Here is a 21,861-nt window from a genome sequence, read left to right on the forward strand (position 1 = left end):
GAAAAGCAGCTGCCTAGGCGCCTTTTAAGAGAGTGCTGTCCCATTAAACAAACGACGAGTCTTTCCATGTTGCTCACCGCGCTCCATAGAAGTCAGGGAGATCAGGAATGGGTATGCATAGGCTTGTTTTGTATTCTTGGAATGATATTTTGAGGGCAAGGTGTCTGTAGCTGTTTGTATGCTCTGTACCACATATTCCTTAGCACTCTTTAAGGAGTAAATGGCAGAGTGGAACTTACATGGTATGTAAGGATGCATCAAAATGGGCCATAAATATGGACATTAAATGCACATTTGAGAAGGAGCCAGGGAACGAGAGAGGTATATCCTGCAGAAATTAATAAATCTGTAACATATAAAGACAAGAATTTGCCATACACTTTCACAGATGCAGAGCGGTACTGCATCACCCTTCTCCATCACCACCACGTGATAATAAGCATAAGTGATTCACCGTAGGTGGCTGTCCAGAGAGAGGGACCGGGGAGAAGCACCTTGTGAGTATATAATTAAAAGCAAGAGGAATTGGGAATTCTTGCTGGATTATGAGAAATACAATATAATTGGCATGACTGAAACCTGGCGGGTTTATTTGCATGAATGGAATGTAAAAATTGGTAGTTATAAATTGTTTAGGAAGGAAGAAGTGGTAAAAGGAATTGAGGAGGTAGAGCTCTATATTAAAGATAAAATTTCCAGCGATAGAGTAACTGAACCTAGAGGGCCTGGATAATCTCCACTGGGGGATGTTGAAATAATTGGCACATGAAAATGCAGGTTTAGTAGCAAGAATCTGCACATTGCTGTATTCAAAGAAGACTGGAAAAAAATTATACAGGCCACTTGACCCAGCAACCTTAGGACAGTTCTCCGGGAAAGCACTCAGTACATGGTAGCAAATGGGTTTTATCAAAGGTAGAGTTTTATTAAAGGTAAATCTTTTAACAAGATGAATCACTTAGACAAGGGTAATGCATTAGACCCCATCTCTGTGGATTTACAAAAAAGCTCTTGATGGAATGTCCCACTGAAAATTCTTTACAGAAGAACTACAGAGACCGGAAAGAATGGTAGCAACGTGGTGATAGATGTAGGCATGCTTCCACCCTGGGGAATGCTAAACAGCCTGAGCCTCTTCAGACTGGAATGAAGGCACAAGGTACAGAGAACTATGATACTGGTGGGGATCAACTGGGAATGACAGAGATCAGACAAGAAATATCATTGACTGCTTCCATGATTTAAGAACAATAAGGCATAACAGACAAAATGAAATACTCCTTCCTACAGAGCTCCCTGCCAGGGAATGTTGTGAAGGCCAAAACTGGGGATTGCACAGATCCAGGGAGGAAACATCCACTCATGTTACTAATATGACAATTTGAGAGCAACCTTGGACCAGGAAGCCCCCAAACTACTGATGCAGTACTGATATCACAAGGGGAGTATATGAGCAGAATCACCCTATACCCAACCCTTTGTTCTTCCCTAACTATCTATCATAGGATGAAGGTACAAAGATCGTGAAGTAGGTAGATCTTTTGCTTGAACCTGTGGTGCAGATTTTACTTTATTTATTATGATGGGGATAAATAGAGAAATTGTAAACTGACTAAAGAACAGTCTTACAAGGAGGCTGTGGCAAGTAATATAAAAAGGGAAATTATCACAATGGAGATCAGATATTTCTGGTTGTCCTCAAATTTGATTTTGGGACTGATTCTGTTATTGCTGAGATTAGCGATGTAGGAAAAAGAACTAGGGATACAATTCATGTCACCTGATCTGTAAAAAAAAAAAAAAAGAAAAGAAAAAAAGGCAATATGAATCCTACAGCAAACCATTAGCAAATGTAGATGTCTGTGCCTAAACTGATCAACATCATCATTACAGCCAGCAGAGAGTAGTGATTACTTCTTGGGGAGATTAAATTCCTCCTCATATGGGAGGAACTGAGCCCTGGGATTACGTTTTGCTCATTGGCCAAAAAGGAATCTGTCTAAGAAGTTGCCATTTCTAACACAGAAGTCTTAATTTGAAGAGAATAATCCTACTTTAAATGCACTCTTTACATATGCTGTGACACAAAGTCTGGGAATATTGGCATTACAGAGATTTTTCCGCATACCTAAAAATGTGAGCTGGTCTGATAGAGTTGTAAGAATAGTATTAAAATTTGAAAAAGGTTAAAAGCCCCAAGTGCTAAGGCATAAAATTCTGTGAGGTCACAGATAGTTATCAATTGCAGGCAAAAGATAAGAAACAGGCTGTGGGCCAGTGTTTGACTGTGGGGTGACTGTGAGCTGCAAAGTGTTGAGATATAAAGGAAAGGTGTTATTCTAGGGAAGAATCAGCACCACTGTGCAAGGCACAGGTAACACCAGTGCATTTTGCTAATGCCATTGTGCGTAGTTATGGTAAGAAAAAGGGGAGGTGAACTAGATGCAGAGTGGGATTTCCCGGGTAGGTAAGGAAAAGAGAATCTCCTTCAAGAAAAGAAAAAAAAAACTGGTCCTCTTTAGTATAACAAATTGAAGATCTAGAGTGGATGTGATGGTACCTTATATATATGGATAAATATCAAGAAAATAATATGATTTAAGTAACTTGTCTTTGAGAAAAAAAGTGAAAATCCAAGGAGGGGTTCCCAGAAAGTGCATCTCTGGACTTCACCTCCACAGAGGGCAGTGTGAGCAAAGGAATCCATGGGCTGAAATGGAGACTTCTTAAAAGTCGCAGAAAGAACTGCAGGACGGAAGAAGAATGTTTCTGGCACGAGGAAGCTTGGAGTGAGTCCTGCATAGCTGATTTGTTGATATCTTAAGGAGGTCTGAAAGGAGCCATCTTGGTTTGACTGCCTTGCTCACACTATTTCTATGTTCTATGACACGACATCCATGCTTCAGGGTTGCTGCTGGTCACCAGTGGGAGCCAAGAAAAAAACAGTTGCTGACTTGATGCATATCACGTTTTCTGGAGGGTTTTATGCCTTCTCTAAAGCATCAGAAATTGGCTACAGGTGGAGACAGTATGTGAGGAGGTTGCTTTGCTGCCGTTGACATTATTACAGCTTCTCAGTATCTAATTGGTATGTCTGCTCATGCACTGAACATTAAACTGATGATCTAATTTGGGATCAGAAGGGAAGTCTCCCTAAGGCTAGATAACAGGGATAGTAACAAATTTTTGCCTTCCTTTACAACATGGGGAAGGGACCATTTCAGAAAAGCACTTGTAAATTCCTCCTAACAAATCCCTGGTTTTTTGCTTACAGGATAAGATAGGCCTGGTCATAGGAATTTAAGCTGTATCATAAGAGTCTTCAGATACGTTCATGTTCCTCACGGTGACTCTTGCTCTCTTCCTGGGGTATGATAGCTGTGATTTCTGTGGTGGTGATTGCTTTATTATAGACATTCAGGTTTTTTATAGGATGCTGGGAATATTTTGTGTCTGCAGTGCACTGGGAATTTTGGATTTTAGGTCCTTCTCATCCTGCTAGACAGACTAGCTGTATCAATATCTATCATACATAAAATGTGGATATAAAGTCCCTGCAGGCTGAGACTCATAACAGAGTAAAATAAAGGACTAGGCACTGAACCACTCCTTATTTGATAAGTTATTCTCTACCTCATGAGCAAAACTTTGCTTTCTCTTCGGAGGCATCTGTCCTCAACCATTTAACCCAGTAGCCTTAAAGGAGGCATTTGAGGAGTTCTGGTAGTTCCTTGTAAATGGAATAAACTTCAAAGTGCTGGAAGACTAACATATAGGTCCCATATTTCAAAGAGAACTGGGATGCTTACCCCAGTGTCAGTTAGTACACGGTATGAACAGATGCATTCAGGGCTACAGAAATAAATATGGGATGGAATATCAATCATCATGGTATCCCCATGGTTTTTAAATTACACCAGACTCAATCCTGAATTTAAAACTTTCCTTATATGGAATTAACAGAACTGACTTACTGACAGATCTCAGAATGGGGACTTACCAGGGAATAGGGCTGCTTCTAGCAGGATCCTCTGTTAATCATGAATTGGTGTAATGTTATTCAGTATTCTTGTTGCTAAACAAAATGGTAATATAAATCTTTGCTGATCTAGCTTACAAATGGCTACAGAATACTGCAAATAATAAGCAGCAGATGTTATTAATATGGAATGACATGACTTGTAGAATAGTCACAGGCAAACAAAATTCACTTCAAGGTGTTCCACCTTGCATTTGGTTGCATTTGGTGGGGAAAAGGACACAAACCATGCTTACAATGTGGGAAACTGATTGAGAAGCAGAGCCATTCCATCATGTCTAGACTCAGTAGATCTGGAGAGACCAAAAAACACATCATACTGTCATTCAGCCTGATTTCACTGTGCATCACCTGGCCAGACAAAAACCACTAAATGAGAATTTGTTGCAAAGTTATTAGGTACAATCTTGGAAATAAGGTTCACAAGAAGAAATGCTAGCACAACGTTTTTGACTTGACTTCAAAAACTGGTTACTCATTTGCAGTGTACTGCAGCATACTTCCTTTAAAAGTCTGTGGCTGAAAGGCTAAGGTTGTCTCAGTTTCCATGCTCCAAGTCAGGTATGCCTGCCTGGAAAAACAGGACGCCTCAACCCAAAAAGCAGCTGAGCATCTTTGGGTAGGGAAGGTGGGAGAAGATTCTGGAGTTCACTGTGAAACAGGCAGCCTAAATTGCAATGGCTAAGAGGAACAGAGAGTGGATGGATGTGCAAACCAGGGGAGAAATATTGTTATGGTGTTAACTGTGGAGAAGAAATACAGGTTGATGTAGTACAGGCTCTGACATTCAAGGTCCCCTCCCCTCCAGCAATCCCTTTGCCTCTTACCTACAGTCACTTGCACATGTTTCAAGCTGCAACCTCAGAACTCATGTTCACAGCGATGTACCATGCCATCAGAGTAATGCGTTGTCCTGAATCTGTCTTTCCCTCCATTTTGGCACACGTCAGCTTTTGATGTTTTCATTTTCTGGAGTAATCCCATCCGTGAAAAGGAGTTTCCTTCTTTGCTGTCAGTGACTTTCATCTCTGCCTGCCCGGCTCATGTACCTTTGGAGCGAGGGCACAGATCCAATGCAAATACTCTGGTTGGGCATTATCTGGAGAGAAGCACTGGCATGGTTAAAAGAGAATCCACATGATCCACAGCTAATAATTGGAAGGAGTGGGAGCTATTGAACCACATTTCTTCTACAACCAGGGCTTTAGGGTCTTATTGGTCACTTACTCCTTTGATCTTTGTTAATCACCAGCCTGAATGGAACCGCTAATGCAGCCACACGGGAGATCATAGAAGGCATGCCATACTTCGTACAATGAAGTATATATGTCAGCTACATCTTCTGTGAAGAGCATCGTTTCTAGTCTTTCACAGTTTTGTGGGGAGACCTTTTAGTCTCACAGATACTGGACCGCCGATAACTAGTTTATTTTGGCATATTTACATCAGCACAGAGTAAGCACAGCGTGGCAGATGGCCACCTGTGGGGTGAACAGGTGAAAACCCTCCTCTTCCCATAATGTAGCTTGAAATGCTTAAAGCAACACAGAACACTTTGTCTGATTTAATGTTTTCCAGATTATAAAGTCAGGTCTAATTTGACACCAGAATCATTGAAAGCCTCTCTCAGCACCATTGTTTGCTTGATTCTCCCAATCATTTAGAAATCTGAACTATTTTCCAGCTCTCCAAATGATAGATGTGTGTACACATCCATCAGGTCTTACCAAGATAATCAGATGAGTCTTGTGACTTGGATGTGTTTGAATTAGACGTGATTTGAGAGCAGCCTGTGGAGATGTTTACTTTCAGATACTGTGCAAGATTTTTCACATCAGGGAGAGTTTCAGTGCAGAAAACGCAGTTGCCATGGCACATCGTCCCTGTTAGCACAAACGCGTTGGGCATTCCCTGCTCTGCCCGCACCCTCTGCCACCTGCACAGCTACGTCCTGCTCCAATGAACCGAAGAGGAAACTCCACAGTGTGGATGATACCTCTCTGATCAAATTATGACTATTTCTTTGGGCATATGTGAATTGAGGAAAAACACATGCCTGACATGAAAAAGTGGAAAGCTTTAAGCTTGTCCACTTTAAAAGGTGGAAAGTTTTAAGAGTTTGAGCTTGCTGAAGGAGAACAGTAGTATATCATTCAGATTTAAAAACAACCCCAAAAATGGAAAAGATTGGGAGTTAGCTCAGCAGAGGCTGAGAAATTGAACAAATTCTTGTTACTTGGAAGTAAGAGAAATGTTGATGGGCAGCAGCTATGAATGACAGCTGTCAGAGTAAGAAAAAACAATTGTTTTCATAGTTCAAGATATATTTTAGTGTAATTCTGTATGAACTTATTTATTTTCCAGAAGAAAATATCGCTCCAGCAAAATCAACATGGTCAACTGGAAAATGTTGATTTTGCAGATTAATACTCTATTTTTAACTAGAAAAAATTCAATTAAATGCTCTGTCTAGGATCAGTTTAATCAAAAGTGGAATATTTCACTCATTAATTAACCTGATACAACTCAGTTTGAGTGAGCTTATTAACCTGTATTTTCCCTAATGTAGTACTTTATTTCACTGAAGTTGTGTTGGAGTCCTCAGCCTCATCTAGGCTGGGATCCCTTGAGGGTTATATCTTTTTTTAGACAAATACAATGACTTTACTCTCAGTAGATGATGTGGGATCTCATCAGAATCACATGACTCCAGATATAATTGGAGAGATAAAGATTTGTTAGGGCCTATTGGGAAAAAAGCGGACCTTGTCTTTCATAGGCTGGGAGCCAGAGTGTTACTAAAAGGGAATGCTGTTTAAATGAAATTTAATCATTTAAATTTCCATCAGACCTGTACTTTTGAACTCATAAAATTTTATGCAGAGTAAGTGAATACAGACAGCTTTTTCTTTTTTTTGCAAGATGAAAAGCAGAGTTACAACAGAGATCCTTCTTTCAGTCAGAACTACCGGATTTCTTTTAAGTCAAATTATTTAACTAGAATATTTTGAAACCATGTAGTTGGAAGACATACAAACTAGGATTTTTTCAGAGTTGTTTTTATTTTGCTGCCCTGGTTATTAATGAGGCATTTATCACTGGCTTAGAGAGGAAAGAACTCAGGAATGTAGGACCAATGAGTATGATCCAGGACATCAGCTTCTGGTCCTTGCTATTGCAACAGCCATGTTATAAACTTAGAATATTGTCTTAAAGCCTATGCTGGTTTTGGTCTGTTTTCTGCCCTCTTTCCAATTTCTAGTCTAAACCACCAGTTTACTGAGGTATACTCTGGACAAATCCAACCACTGCTGTGCAGTGGGGGATCCTGAAGGCAGGAGCAAACAAACCATACATTTTAGACAACTGGTGGAAGAAACAGTAGAATACATGTGGGTTTCACAGAGGCTTAAAGTCAGAGTGATTCCAGTGTGCACATTGAGCTTGGAAGTACATCTGTGTGCTGTAGTTTAGACCCAATCTCTGTGCACCTAGACCTGGCTTTCCAGCTGGCCTATATAGCTCTCTAACTGCTCTCTAGTATCTTCCATAGACCCATAGAAGAACGTCAGCCTGCATCCACTTTGGAAGCTGCAGCTAGGCACATCTGATTTGTTGCAGTGCAGTTTCACTGTGCCCATGGCAAGGTGTGCAGAGCATAATGGGGAAAGTAGCCCAGAGCCCTGGAGCCAGTATACTGTGCAGACCTGACGGTTCTATGGGACCTGTTTGTCTTAATTTTCTGGCAGGATTGAGTTTGGGGGATTTGGAGAAGCCATTTCTCTTTCTTAGCTTTTGCTTTCAAATTATTGTTCAGGCTAGGGAGGTACAGATGTCTCTGAACTCTGCCTGAGGAAGGTAAGAGGAACAAGCATTTGCCTCCAGCACAGAGTCCCAGCTGTCCAAAGTGTGTGACACTGAAGTAGGACTCTTAAGTGGAGAAGGTAAGAGAGCAGCCCCGCTACCTCCATGTGCTAGGGAAAGGGAGGTGTCTGGGGGACTGGTCTGCCTATCTGAGGTGACAGGACACGTGGGTGACCCCTCCACCTTGCCAGCAGTGTCCTGCAGTGCCTCCTTCCCATCCTTGCAGCAGTCTTACTCTTACCAGCTCATTTACTTTCTACAGAATGCAGCTCTGCCAGAATAGTGCCTGCTTTTCACGCAGCCTTCTACTTTTTCCTGAAATGATTTGATTTTGCAGACATGAGATGATTTGCATGACAAGTGTGTGCCACAGACTTGGAAGGGCTGAAGCTCAGGCCTTCCCACCACGTTGTGAGCAGCAGAAGGAGAAGTAAGAGTATGGGCCTCATGCTGGAAGCAAGACAGAGAGATCATCTCCTTATGCTGCCACAACATTCTTTCTGTGTCCCTGGCACTGACACAGTGATAAAATCCACATCTTCCTGTACACTGTTTCCTAAGAACAGGCAGAAGCCCAAAGCTGAGCTTTCTTCAGTAGAAACTACTGAGGAGCTGGAAAACATTTGACGTGCAGTGCTGCGGGAGCTTCCACAGCTGCAGAGCCATGAAATGGGAAAAGTCTCAATGAGCCTGTCTGAGGAAACGCTGTGCGTGCTCCTGGGAAGCTCAGCCCAGGGGACTTTAGGGCGCAGGGAATTTCTCCTCCCTTGCCTGTTTGCCGCTGGTGTCCTTCCCAGTTCAGGCTAGGCCCATATTCAAGATGCAGGTGGACCCACATGCACGCGCACGCGCGCACACACACACATGCAAGCATGCATGACACTAATGTGGCTGGCCACACAGACCAACCCAGAGAGAGCTGTGCCTTTACCAGCACCCACAGAAACAAGATCACTACCATCAGCAAGCTCGCTCCTCCTCTTCCTCCTCTCTGGCTGAGCAGGTTTGTGGATCACTACTGAAACGTTCACGCCCCCTCCCTCTGTAGATGCACAAGCACATCACACTAGTAGTCCCTCAGATATTATCATGGGCTCCAAGTCTATTATCCATACCAAGACCTCAAGACTCTTACCCAGCCACCAGTTCAGACCTTGGGTCTTTCCAGATATGTCTCCTCCCACTCTCTGGCTGGTTCAGTTTGAAGTTCCCTAGCAAATTACAAATACACATAGACATGAACATATGCAGGATTAGATTAATTAATTAGGATTAATTGGAGGAAAACACACACAGATTTTGGGCTGTTGCTGGTACCCAGTCCTACAGGCCCCTATGACCCATGCCCCCTTCTTGGGAAGCCCAGCAGAGCCACAACTGAGCCCATGCAGAGCCAGTCTGGTTATGAGGGAATGCATTTGCAAGGGCTTGCATAGGTGATGTTTCTACCTCACCCTTGGGAAGCCATAGAAGAAGCTGGTACCAAGTGCTTTGCTCTTATTGACGTTTAGGTGGTCGGTCAGTCCTCTCTCCTCAGCCTCCAACAGCTTGACACTGCTGAGCTCCAGAGAGCTTCACATGCATTGTACATGGCTATTGCTGCTGCATGGAAGTGGAGAGCGTTCCAGCCAGGTCACACCTCTTCTTTTTATGTGAGTTATGTGCAGGAGAGATCACTCCTTGGCTTTCTCTTCTGTCAGAATCACTGCCAGAACTGGGTGAAGGCAGGACTGTCAGGGGGATGAATCCTAGACACTGTTCTTGTTGCATCTCTAAACAGCCTTTTCTGTATTCTCTGAAGACTCTCCAGGAGCCTGGTTATGAGGAGAAGATGCATCTGGAAAAGGGCAGCACAGCAGGATAAACTCTGCCAAGTCTAAAATTAAACTTAAGAGGGCTTAAGAGATCAGTTATACAAGATACCCAAAAATAACTTAGAATAAATCCTAAGAGGAACAGTGAAAGCACTGCTGACATCTTCAGTTCTCAGTGAGATGCATGTCTGCATGTTGAAGTATGAATGTGGTCTATAAATACCACCAGTGGTTACCATTGAAAATGGAGGAGGGGTTTCCAGTGCTCCAGCAACAGGAACAACGAAGGGAAGTATTCTTCATCAGGAACTGCTTGTGCAGTTCCTACCACAACCTTTAGCAGTAAGCCAGGCACAATCCAGGTATCAGCCGTTGAAAGTGAGGTGACCTCCTTCCAGGCTTTTCTCTGTCTCCAATCTACAGTCATTCTTTGTGCTATGAGTCCAAAAAGGACTTTTGCTAGACACTCCAGTATTTTCTGTCCATATTATTTAAACTGGAGGCCTCAACCACAGCCAGGTCTCCTGGGAGAGTTGGTGTTCTGGACAAGCTAATTTGAGGGAGGAAGAGGATGCGCATTCCTCCAAATAGCCTGTGATCACACTACATCTGTCCTGCAGAAAAGGCACCTGCAGCCAAACACTATGGTACCATCAGTTTCCTCAGTACCTACACATGTCAGAAAGGCTTTGTACCTTGCCATGTATCTGAAAGGCACCATGTATCTCCAGCTCTCAGAACAGCCTGGGCAGTTTCTGTAGTAGCAAATGCCATTCCCCTTTGGCTGTCTTGGGATAACATACTAGAGAGTCAGGTATTTGTTGAAGGTTTCCAGATTGGCTTCAGATTCACTGCAACCACAGGTGAGAGATGACTCAGTGCTAGCCCGTTAGCTTGAAGTCAGGTTAAAATAAAACTGTGATAAAAGTAATAGCTTACATCTGAAAAAAACAAAACAAAACACAAAACCAATCCCAAACCACAGATCCATATGGCTATAATGAAAAATCCTGCTTAATCTGCTTATATCAAGTCCAAATCTAAAGGTCACTCTCCCTTGATTTTATGTCAATGCATTCCTGACACACCTCATGCCTTAAAACTCAGTCTCTGGATAAGAATGATTCCTACTTATAGCACAGTATCTTTTATAATCCACCTATTTCTCCGGATTTCTTGGTCAGGGGCCTAAAGTACACCACATGTGAAAAGAATTTGAGGGAGCCGGGCTTGTCCATGTCCCTACAAATAGAGAAACGATGACTACAAAGGTGACAGAGCAGCTGGAGAAGTTCAGGTTGGGTGTAAGTAAACACTTCTCCAAAAGGGTGGTACAGCCCTGGGACCAGAGGAGAGGAGAAACTCCATCCTTGGAGTCACTAAATAATGGGTATCACCATCCCTGAAGTATTTCAAGATTTGGCTGGGAAAAGTCACAGCTGATCTGATCAAGTGTTAGTGATAGTCCTGCTCTGAACAGGAAGCTGGACAAGAGACCTGCAGGGCCCTGTCAACACAACACTTCTGGGTAGCTGTGATTTCTGTGATCCATCAGTTATCTTTCAGTCTGTCTGCCCTAAAACTTAATAACTTACTCATCTGACATTCCTTCTGCTCAGATACAGACTGCCCTACCTACCTCTTTGGAAAGAGAGATGGTGCTTTGATAAGTCAAGTGTCACTTCCTTTTCTTGATAGTGCCTGGATTCAGAGAGCAGAAATCCTTCCCCCTGCCATGGAGATACTGAAACATCCATTTCAATGTCAAGTGAACCTTTTCTTTTATAGCAACTTATACATAGACAAACAGACTACAGACTATACTGTATACAACACTTTTTAGCATATTTAGCATAGGTTTGAAACTGCAAAAAGTAAATAAAAAGTGCTAATAATAGCATTATAATAATAGATTGTTATTTCAACACAGCTATCATTTGAATGGTTAATGTTTATCTCAATCCTGCCAACAAAGGCACCAGAAAGATTAACATTTTATATTGGTTTGTACATATAATTAATTACAACTAAGAAAAATTTACACACTGACTTCAACATCTCTACAGCATTTCACTGTTTATTCTTTTTTAATGGCTCACATTTCCTAAATCAGTCTTTTGACTGTGCAATTAAAATTGAGCAAAACTAATAAAAAAAACCTACTCCTATAGCTATCTTTGCATCAATTAAAGTCTTAGAGGGCAAAATGGATTCTCCTCCATTACCTCTGGCAGGCGTGCTGGGCTCTGATTCCTCGAGGCAGGCAGGCTATTGGTTCACCTTGGAACATATCATATTGATGGAAACACACTTGGTGGATGGATGCACCTAGAGCAGAGGAATTATTTTACTATCTCTGATTGCCTGAAGAAGTAAAAAGAAAGGTCAAAACATCCACCCTTAAGATACATTTCCTGCTCAGAAAATATAGGGTTCTCAAGAATGCCTACAAAAATGGAGGTGGCGTCCTAAAGAAAGAAAATTTAATTTACAATGATAAGTGGATGCAGCAGCCACAAAGCAGAGGGAGTGGCACAGGGCTGTGATGGTCGTAGCAAGGCATTTGTCTCTTTTTTTTAACAATTTTTTTTAAATGCTATGCAATTGCTTAGCTTGCTTTGCGTTTCAGGTTTTGTCTGTCCTAGTCACATGTGTCATATCTATCTATTGAGACATCTGTTCCCATGGCAATGCTTCCTGGCACTGGGAGGCTCGGTCATGCACCGGTGGAGCACAGGCACTGTCCTGATGAGGAGGAGGGCAAAAGTGTTGGTGAAAGAGGCCTGTGCCCTCCCATCGCTACCCCTCTGCAGCGTTTTGCACTGTGTTACTCCACCTGGAGTGCAACACAGTTCCTGGCCAGAGCGTCACTGACCCAGCCGGGACCCAACCATCAGAGACAACATTTTTCTTCATTAACTGTATTTCATACACCTGATGAAGGGACTGTAATCCTAAGGGAGAGTCCAGCTGTGTAAGCATAGTGGTTTTGGTCCAGGACAGAGACACAGGTAAATGTCTGCTCTCTGCGTGAGACAACCTAGTGGTCCTGTAGAGACTCAAGTGGGAGCGATGGCAGAAACACCAGTCAGAAAGAGGAGGCAGAGCAAACCCAATCAACTTCTGTCTCCTAAAATAATCCTTTTCTTTTAAAGGTGAAAAATGTCGAAGTTTTATTGACCTTGCCCCGGCTTCTGAAAAAGGTAAGATGATACAGTCAAGGCTTCTTCCAATTTTACGAGTTGCATCAGCATTGTTTCTTGTTGTACTTGAGTGCCAGGGGAAACACAAGGACCTACATGTCGTCCAGATTACACACAGGCAGGTGAAACTAATGCCAAGGGTTTAAGACAGCTGTTTACTCAGTTCATGCAGATCTGTCATTTCTCGGATGCATTTTCTCTTCATTCAACTGAATTTTTTTCAACAAAATAAAGATTTATATTGTAATACAGACATTTCCCTTCTTCCTCCATTGAGGAAGGACACGCTACGTGGTTCCCTCAGGCCATGAAGACATTTACGGTCAGAAAACTGTAGTCACAGTACCAAATGTCTCTTTGTGAGAGGGCATCACCTAGATGCTTGTTTGTTTGATTCACTTCCAAAAAAAAAAGTATATGCAAGTGCACAGAGGCAGGCTGCAAAGGTTTTCTTTACCCTGGTATTGGAGTGTAAATTCTCAATAGGAGTTTAACTCATATTTCAAAATAGTATTTATTGGGAAAAAAAGGGGTAGAGTTCAATTAACTGGGCAGCTGAGCCCATCCTGCTCCCTGCTCAAGACAGAGCGCTCTGCCCACAGCTGAAGAGGTGCACAAGCCTTGCAGTGTCCTTCACACTAACAACGGGCTTCTGGAGAATCCAAAGGACAGGTGAAAATTCATGTTTGTACAAAGCAGCGATATATTTTGATAGATCACTTGAGAAAATCACAAAACCTTTTGGGCATACAGTACCTTCATCAGGTCTGACAGAGAGGCAGTAAGTGGTGTAAGGAACAATTGTTCTTAGTTTGTCTGAATTGCTGATCAGCTGGACAAATTGAAAGAAAAGGGCAATTACCATTAATAAAGCAGTGGGGTATTTCAGTGAGAGAACTAGTAACAGAGACGGTCTCTGTGCAATTCATTGTAGGTAAACCTAAATAAATTATGCACATAAGGGAAGAACAATCCTGGGATTACTGCCACTAATGGGCTCTGAGTTAAATCTTACACACACAAATGGGACCTTGGGGCATAACCGTTCTTATGAAACCACTAGCTCAATAGTCAGCAGCGGTCAAAAAACAAACTATCTGTTAAAGAACATTAGCAAAGGACTTGAGAACAGAGCAGAGAGTATCCTGTTGCCTGAGGACTGTATACATCTGAAAGCTTTGCCTTTATGTAAAATATAGTGTGGTATTTTGTCCTTTTTAGTCTAGCTCACAGAATGGCAGGAACGATAATCAGAGTTCTGGAAGGTTCTGTACAAGGACAAGACTAAGACTCTTCAGCCTGAAGGAGAGAAATATGAGAGGCGATATGCTGGACATTGACAAAGATGTAAGAGGAACTGAAAAGGCAACCTGGGGAACAGTAGTTCACTGCCTTTCCCAGTACAAGGACTAGTGAGCATTGCATGACACCTGCAGGAGACAGACTCAAAATAAGCATGATGTGCCTGTCACAAAGGCAATGGGATGTTTTTATGCTTTATCCATTTTCTGTGAAAGTTCATTACGGTGCGTAATACTTGGTTGCATCACCCACACACTTTCCAAAACAGCATTGAGTACTTTAAGTATTTCTTTTGGTTGTGTGAAACGCTGTCAGCGATTTTTTTTTCAGTAAAATTTTAGAGTTGCTGCACCATGTCAGTGCATATTTCTAGACTATTCTATTTTTCTTTTTTGAGGAAGGAAGGCTCTTTTGGTGCAGTGGTATAAAGAAAATTATATCTATTTCTGAAGTCTTTCCATGGAGTTGTAAGGTATATTGACAGAAAGAGAGGGGAATGCTCTGTCAGAGATGGAAAGTGCTGACCATCTGACTCATAAACAAAACCAGGATAAATTCCACAACTGTAGATCAAGTTGGACACTGCAGCATAGTTAATCTGAATTTTTCACCATCAGTCTTGTACTGTCCAGTGATACTTTCACCACATGTGAAGAGAAAATTGTGTGTCAATGATGCCCGACTTACTTTCACTGCCAAATTCTTTAATTTCTTGAATTAATCTGCTTTTTTCCAGTTAGAAAGAACTTCCTACTCCTTTAATTTCTTCATCCCCTCACTCAACATTGACTTACTGGACAGAGGTTTGTCAACTACTCAGTTACACCCAGTGCTGGGACAGATTCTTGATTCTTCTTCCAAGTAAATGAGATATGATAAGATGCAGTGAATAACAAAATTTTAGTTCAGTTATACAAACATATTGTGGTTTTCACAGTCCATTGTGTAACTGGGAATTTTTGGACTAAACATATCTTCACAACGAGACTTCAGCTTATTCAGTTTCTGTACATATTCTTAGCATCACTTACCCCTAAGAAGTGGTTGTTCAGGGTTTCAATTATCTAAAATGTCTCCGTGAGTACATGCGCCACTACCGCAATTAAGCACTCAGGCTTTCCAAAGTTTTCTTTTCAATTTGTTTTCCCTGATCCAAAGAAGACCTCTGTCTAAACAACTTCTAAGCTAAATACAGGCTGTTGAAGCCTGTGCCTAGTTCTGAGCACATCATCTTCCACTTTTAAGGCATGCTAAAAGCAAGCCTAAGAACAAACTTGGTCTAGTAGTACAGCCAGTCTCTTCTAGAGTCCATCACCAGTATAAAACTCCTTCATAATATTTAAAACCTTCTTAGCATAGAAAAGCTAGTCACCGAAACTCACAGTAAAATAAAACCATCTATGGTGAGCCCTAGCTACATCCTTACCACAAATCTTGCATTCATGAATGAAAATGTTTCTTATTCTTACTGTAAAAATGTAATAGCTTATGCTTGAGCTTCCAATCTTTAATCCATTTGTGCTGATCTCTAGTGTAGCTGGATACTATATCTCTGATCAGTTATTATACCCTTTGCATATATCGCACCAATGACATCTACTAAAAGGAGGTAGCAAAATTTGGGGCAAACAGACCCACAGTATGGTATAAATAAGCATTTCCAACCCACACTAGGAGAGCTCTTCCCTGCATTTAAGGCAGCTGCCAACAATCTGTCAGAACCTTCCAAGCCTAACATTGAATTTATTAGCTATTGCTGGTTGTTAGTGCCAAATCTGCTTATCAAAATCAGCTTGGTGATGGTAGATAATAACTAGAAAAAAAACATTTTCTGTGTCCACAAATATTTCTTATGACAGTTTCCATTCGCTATCAGTGAAGGATAATAGGGCAATAGCTAGTTACATTGGCCAGGACTTTTAATGGGCTCTCACAGCACAGATGTTGTTGGCTCCCACGAAGTGTTCTACTTTCTAATTTTCATTACAGATGTGAGTAGTAAGATAGCAAATATTTCCAAAAGGAGTTGGAAGGAAACTGCCACAGTAGGCTAGACCTGATCTTTCAGTTCTGAATTGTTCCTGGGATCTTCTCCACAAAACTTAATCAAAGTTTTGTTCCTGCTGAGTATTTTGATGTCCAAAGAAGAAAAGGATAACCTATTTAGTGAGGGACACTTACGTGTTACACTGAAAAGTATGCTCAGTTTTCAGCTACTTGGCCCCTTTTTGAATGCAGCTTGCAGCCTTTCCTCTCCCTTTGGGCTGTTGTAAACCTTGCTAAAACAATTTTCTGTCAAGCTCCCTGTTGCAGTACCCAAACAGAACACTCAGGCTGGGACACACTCCACCACTCTCCTCCTCTTATCACACCTTTTGGGTGCACCATCTAGCTCTGCTTTGCCATTGCTTCAAATCTGTACCCAAGAGGACTTCCAAGAGGCCATGGAGGATACATTCAAAAGGAAGAAACCAAAGCCAAATATTATGTCTGGGAACGGTTGCACCACAATGGAAAGCAAAAGGTAGCAATATGTCCCATCAACTGATCTGATAAATGACTTCATTGACTAGCACAACACCAGAGCTACATACATATACAGGTCTGTTCCTCCCCCTGCCTAGAACTGTGTGGGGATTTGAACTCCCGCATCCTTCTATAAATGCATAAATGTCATCTGTCAACCACAGTGATACAGTGAGAGCCTGAGGATGAGGAGTCATGACCAGCTGAACTCTTGGTGTAAGTGAAGGCTGGGATATATCAGTGGAAATCAGTTGGAAGCAGCATTTTTTCTGGAAGAACTTTGCTGGGGAAGAGCGAAGGTTTGCAAGAAATGTGGTGCCCCCAAGAGTTTTCAGGATGGTGTTCACTGGGGCTGTGATTCAGGCACTTTCCAAGCACCTGGAGTGCCTGCAGCATGTAATGAAATGAGGTGCTCTGGCCTGAGGAATCCTGTTGGGAATTTGCTTCAGGAACAGGCTCAAAGGTCACAGTTGGCTCAAAATTTAGAGATGGCCACACCAACATAGGACAGGATTCACAGGACAAATTCCTTACAGGTATGGTACAATTTGATCTAAGTTACTCTAATGTTCTGTAGGACCTCACTTGCTTCAGCTGTGATACCCATGGAATAATACCCACAATGAATGGCAAAGCAGCAGGTCATCAGGAACTGCCTATATTGCAGTGCTTTCTACTTATTTATAGGGACATTCACATGCATAAAATGAACAAGACGTTTTAGAGACCATGGAGGTTGAGGCAAGGCAAAACCTTGCAGAAGGAAAATGCTTACTGCTAGTGAGCATTTAACAGTCCAAAATGTTACAGGGGACTTTTTAAATTAGAGACTGTACTGGCAGAGGTAGGAGATGCCTTCTGCATGTCCTCTACACAGCTCATGATGATGCATCCTGTAGAGATGAAGCAATAAAAATTCTGTATTGTCTAAAAAGTAGCTGGCAAAACTAAGATAGCACATAGCAAACAGCAAATAAACAAATAAAGTCTCACCTAAATGCAGCACAGAAAAAGAGAAAGCTGAGCCAAATCTATACATGCTTCTAAGCTAGCACTACAACAGCAATTAATGAGAAGAGAAACTAGATTTTAATGGATACTGACATAATAGGTGTACCAGAAATTTGATGGGAGAAAGATAATTAGTGAGACCATAACGTCTTGGTACTGATTACACTGAAAGACAAAGCAGATGTCACGTACTAAAGCTGAATCAGAGTAGTAAGGTAATGTCATTAATGAGCAACACAATCTCTATGGATGGATTCCATGCTCAGATAAAAAATACAGAATTATATTAGTGATCACCCATTGGGATGACTTACAGTAGCAGGGTTAAACTTGATATCAGAGAAGGTATAAGGGCAGAAAACAAAACAGTAGGAGCAGACCTCAAAACCCCATGCATAGACTGAGAAAACGTCATGCTCAGTACAATGCAGAAACTAAAATTTGGACAAACTTTGTGAGCATGGAGAAATTAGTTGGGAAACTTGTAAGTCTTGACTTATTCCCGAGTGGTGTGGGGATCTTGGTTCAAAACGTTAGTAAAAGATACCTTGTATCCGTGATTAACAGAGAAAGATTCAGCATCCTTGCAGAAGCAATAAAAGTTTAAAAAAGAAGTTATGAAGAAGGAAATGCAAGAAAAACAAGAGCTGATTAAAAGAGATGAAAAAGGTTCAGCTAAAAGGACAAATGGAGCTTGAAAACTTTAAAGACACTAGATATACTACAGGCATCTAAACTATTCACAAATCTTTCTCAGTCACTGACTGACTGAGAAAAAATGGCAGGTAATACTCAGTGTTGATAAACACAAAGTGGTGAACATGAGAGTATTCCTACCTTTACATATATAGTGATGGGTTCTGAATTAGCTTTTACCCCTCAGGATAGAGTTCTTGGAGTGATGACAGACACTTCTATGAAAACACTAATTCACTGCTCTGCAGAGATTAAGAAAAGATAAAAAGAAATATTAGAATCCTTGTAGGAAATAAAGAACAAAACAAAAAAGTCACCATGCCACCACATGTATTCATGATGTACCCACCCGCAGCACTCTGTGTGCACCTCTCATCCCTCCCCTGCCAGGCACAGCTCAAAAAAGTTATGATAAAATTTAAAGAGATAGAGAGAAGAGTTTGACAGTTACAGCCAAAGATAGGGAATAATTTTTTATATGAGAAGGACAACACAAACAGATTTCAGGCTGGAAAAGAGACAAATAAAACTCGTAACAGCCAAGTCAAAAAGCAAACCTCCTTTTTTGTGTACTGGGTAGCCATTCCTGAGAAGAAAAAAAGAGGTTGATTTTCTAGAGGGACCACTTAGAGACCTGCCTCCAGTGAAAAGAAATGTAACTGGGTCTCCCAGAAGAACTGTACACTTTCCAAAACAGTCTCTACTGTCTTTTTGCATATTTTGTATTCTGCTTGCTTTATTCTTAATATATCTGCAATAGGGTATATACATACCCACACAGACAAGTACCTGTGCATTTGTATTAGGAGAGTTATGATTAAGTATGCAGGAAAAAAATGTGTTACTAACATTTTATCTGTGTTTTCTCACACATCTATTGTGAATCATTGAAGTTATTTTAAAAAGTTAATTAGATATACAAAGATGAAACCATGCTTAATAGCAAAATTCAAGCTAAATTCCTAATTCCTAAAAGGAAGAAACAGTCTTGCTTTTCATGCTGGTGATGCCAAAGACATAGAGAACACTGGTTCTCTGCTGTGGGCACTGCTATCCACAAGGTCTGAACATAATTAATTTCTCAGCCCAGTGCTGAGGATGGACAAACACTGAACTGTAGGTGTTCAAAGGGAAACTTTTAACCCAAATATATTTATTAAGGCATGTGGGATAGTCCTGATTTAGAGTCTTTTTCATAGTCTTTTCCACTATATTACTCTACTCACTATATCAGTACTACACCAGGAAAAAGAGAATATAGGCACAAAGATATTCCACAGTCTGCTCAGTATCATACACAGGATTAAATTCAGAATCAAGCTCAATGTCAGAACCATAAAAAGTCATAGAAAACACATCATCATGTAGAAGAGAATAATTTTATGATTCACAGCTCCACCTCACCTTTCAAAATAAAGAAACTAATGAAGAACTAAAGCTAAACAAAATCAAAACAGCTGGCATTTCTTCTCTCACCTAAGTAGTTTCAGGTACTTGTCGTATGGTCTCTCACATTCTGTAAACTGCACTCTCTTGTCTGGATGCTGGCCCTTTATCTATCTTGACTGTCTTATTTGTTTTACAATAACAGGTAGTTGTAGGTATCTCTGATGGCTTTTAAGACCATTACTTTGTTTTGGAGGAACATCTCTCATAGCTCCGTGGTCTACTTCTCCCAATTTTTTTACATTGCAGCATAAGAGGAGCAGGCAGATGGTCTGCCATTATGAGACTGCATTAACCAACAGACGGGCTGACTGCTCAGAGCTGAGTGCTTACGCCAGCCACAACAGCATGTTCAATGTTTATTCCTTTCACCATTTTTTATTGATCACTCCAATATTTCTGGCTTGTAATTCCCAGTATTGGAGCAGCAGAGATGAGCAAATGACTAAAACCATCAGAACGGGACTGAAGAGTAAACATGAGATTTACATGGCCCTTTCAAGCTTACTTTAATGCTTTTCCCAAACAAGATGCACAACATTTCTCAATGTGTATCCATTCCTCTCTTCTCTCTTGCACTGAATGTGAAGAGGAGAGATTAAAATATGATCCATGTGTCAGTTCCAACATAGTGGGTAAGTCTGGAAAAGCAGAGCAATGACAGTCAGTGTCAAGAAACATAGGGACAGCAAATATAGACCAGGAGGAACAAAGCAGGCAGGACCAAAAATGCAGAGAAATTCCTTTCTATATAGGTAAACAGAACATCTTAAAAATCAGTAGTGCAAGAAAACCAAACACCCATCAGGTCTACGAAGCACTCACCATAAAAACCAGCCAGTGTTCTCGCAGCATCACACTACTAACTCTGGAATTGAGTATTAAAGAAATACCTAGATTTTCCATGATGTGGCAGACCATCGTGTTGGGTGCCACTGGCTATGGATGGTCAGCACCTTTCTGAGAATTAGACCTCAATAAGGAATAAGACAGTGCAAGAGGACTGTTGGGGTCACTCTTTCCACAGCAATCTCTGCTCCCTTTCACTTCATTTCCCAGGAAGGGTCACAACAAGGGCCTGCCCCAATTTTTCAGTTACTTTAAGAAGTTCTGGGTCCCTCACACACTGTTTAGGTCTAACACAGTACTTTAAAGACAGGACTTTATCTTTAGAGTTTCATCATCAAAAAACAAACCAAGCAGAAGGACCCATTCCCATCTAGCACATAGGTGCTCTCTCCCCATCTCCAGTGCAAGTGCTATGTTCATAAAGCAAGACATATGGACCTGAGGCTGTCAAAGGCAAGCAAGCATAATGTTTTGTTGCTGGTAACATGAACACGGGTAATAAATCCCCCACCTCTGTGGCTGCTGCAGCATGCATGGAGACCAAGAAGAATAGCGAAATATTTTTGCACAAAGAAGGAAAAACACCTGCACCATGGCTTCATCCATGCAAATTCACACCACCCAAACCCAAGCTTTGCCCTCATACATGGTTCTTTTCCTCCCACGATGGATGACATCTATCTAGTTGACTTGTCACAGCCTCTTGTGGTTTCCCTACGTCGTTCAGCAGTTCAGGGATCTTGGGGACAATGACTGTGAACCATGGGCTAACAGAAGCACTTTCTTCCTCAAGTAACAGCATCAGTGTCTGGGGCTAGCAGCAATGCCAATGAGGAGGTAAGAAGGATGCACACTCTCCAGGACAGTGTTGCTTGGACACTGATGTCTCTTCAGCTGGTCAGCAGCTTGTCCTTTGAGTGCAGTGCTCTGCTCTGGATTTCATCTCGGTCAAGTGCAGTAATCTCAATTGTTATTTAGGAACACACATTGCTCAGCTGCACTGTTTCTAGGATATAGATTTTTTTTTTTTTGTCATGTGATGAACTGTGATGTAGAAAAAATCCCAAAACCTCTAATTGCTTGTATCAGAATTTCTCAGACAGCTCAAGGT

The 21,861-nt window shown here is 41.4% G+C and overlaps 1 protein-coding gene across 3 annotated transcripts in view; it reads left to right on the forward strand.

Annotated features, from left to right (window-relative positions):
- Window positions 1-21,861, forward strand: part of LOC128134846 (uncharacterized) — a 60,227-nt gene that overhangs the window by 5,881 nt on the left and 32,485 nt on the right. For 2 of the 3 annotated variants that reach the window (XM_052773031.1, XM_052773029.1), the window contains exon 2: window positions 12,873-12,920. The exons of the other annotated variant lie outside the window; for it this stretch is intronic. In XM_052773031.1, coding sequence (XP_052628991.1) covers window positions 12,873-12,920 — 48 coding nt within the window. The remainder of the gene's footprint in view (window positions 1-12,872; window positions 12,921-21,861) is intronic. 3 annotated transcript variants of the gene reach the window in all.

The sequence above is a fragment of the Harpia harpyja genome, chromosome 21 (genome assembly GCF_026419915.1).
Source record: "Harpia harpyja isolate bHarHar1 chromosome 21, bHarHar1 primary haplotype, whole genome shotgun sequence".
In the NCBI taxonomy this organism is placed as follows: Eukaryota; Metazoa; Chordata; class Aves; order Accipitriformes; family Accipitridae; genus Harpia; species Harpia harpyja.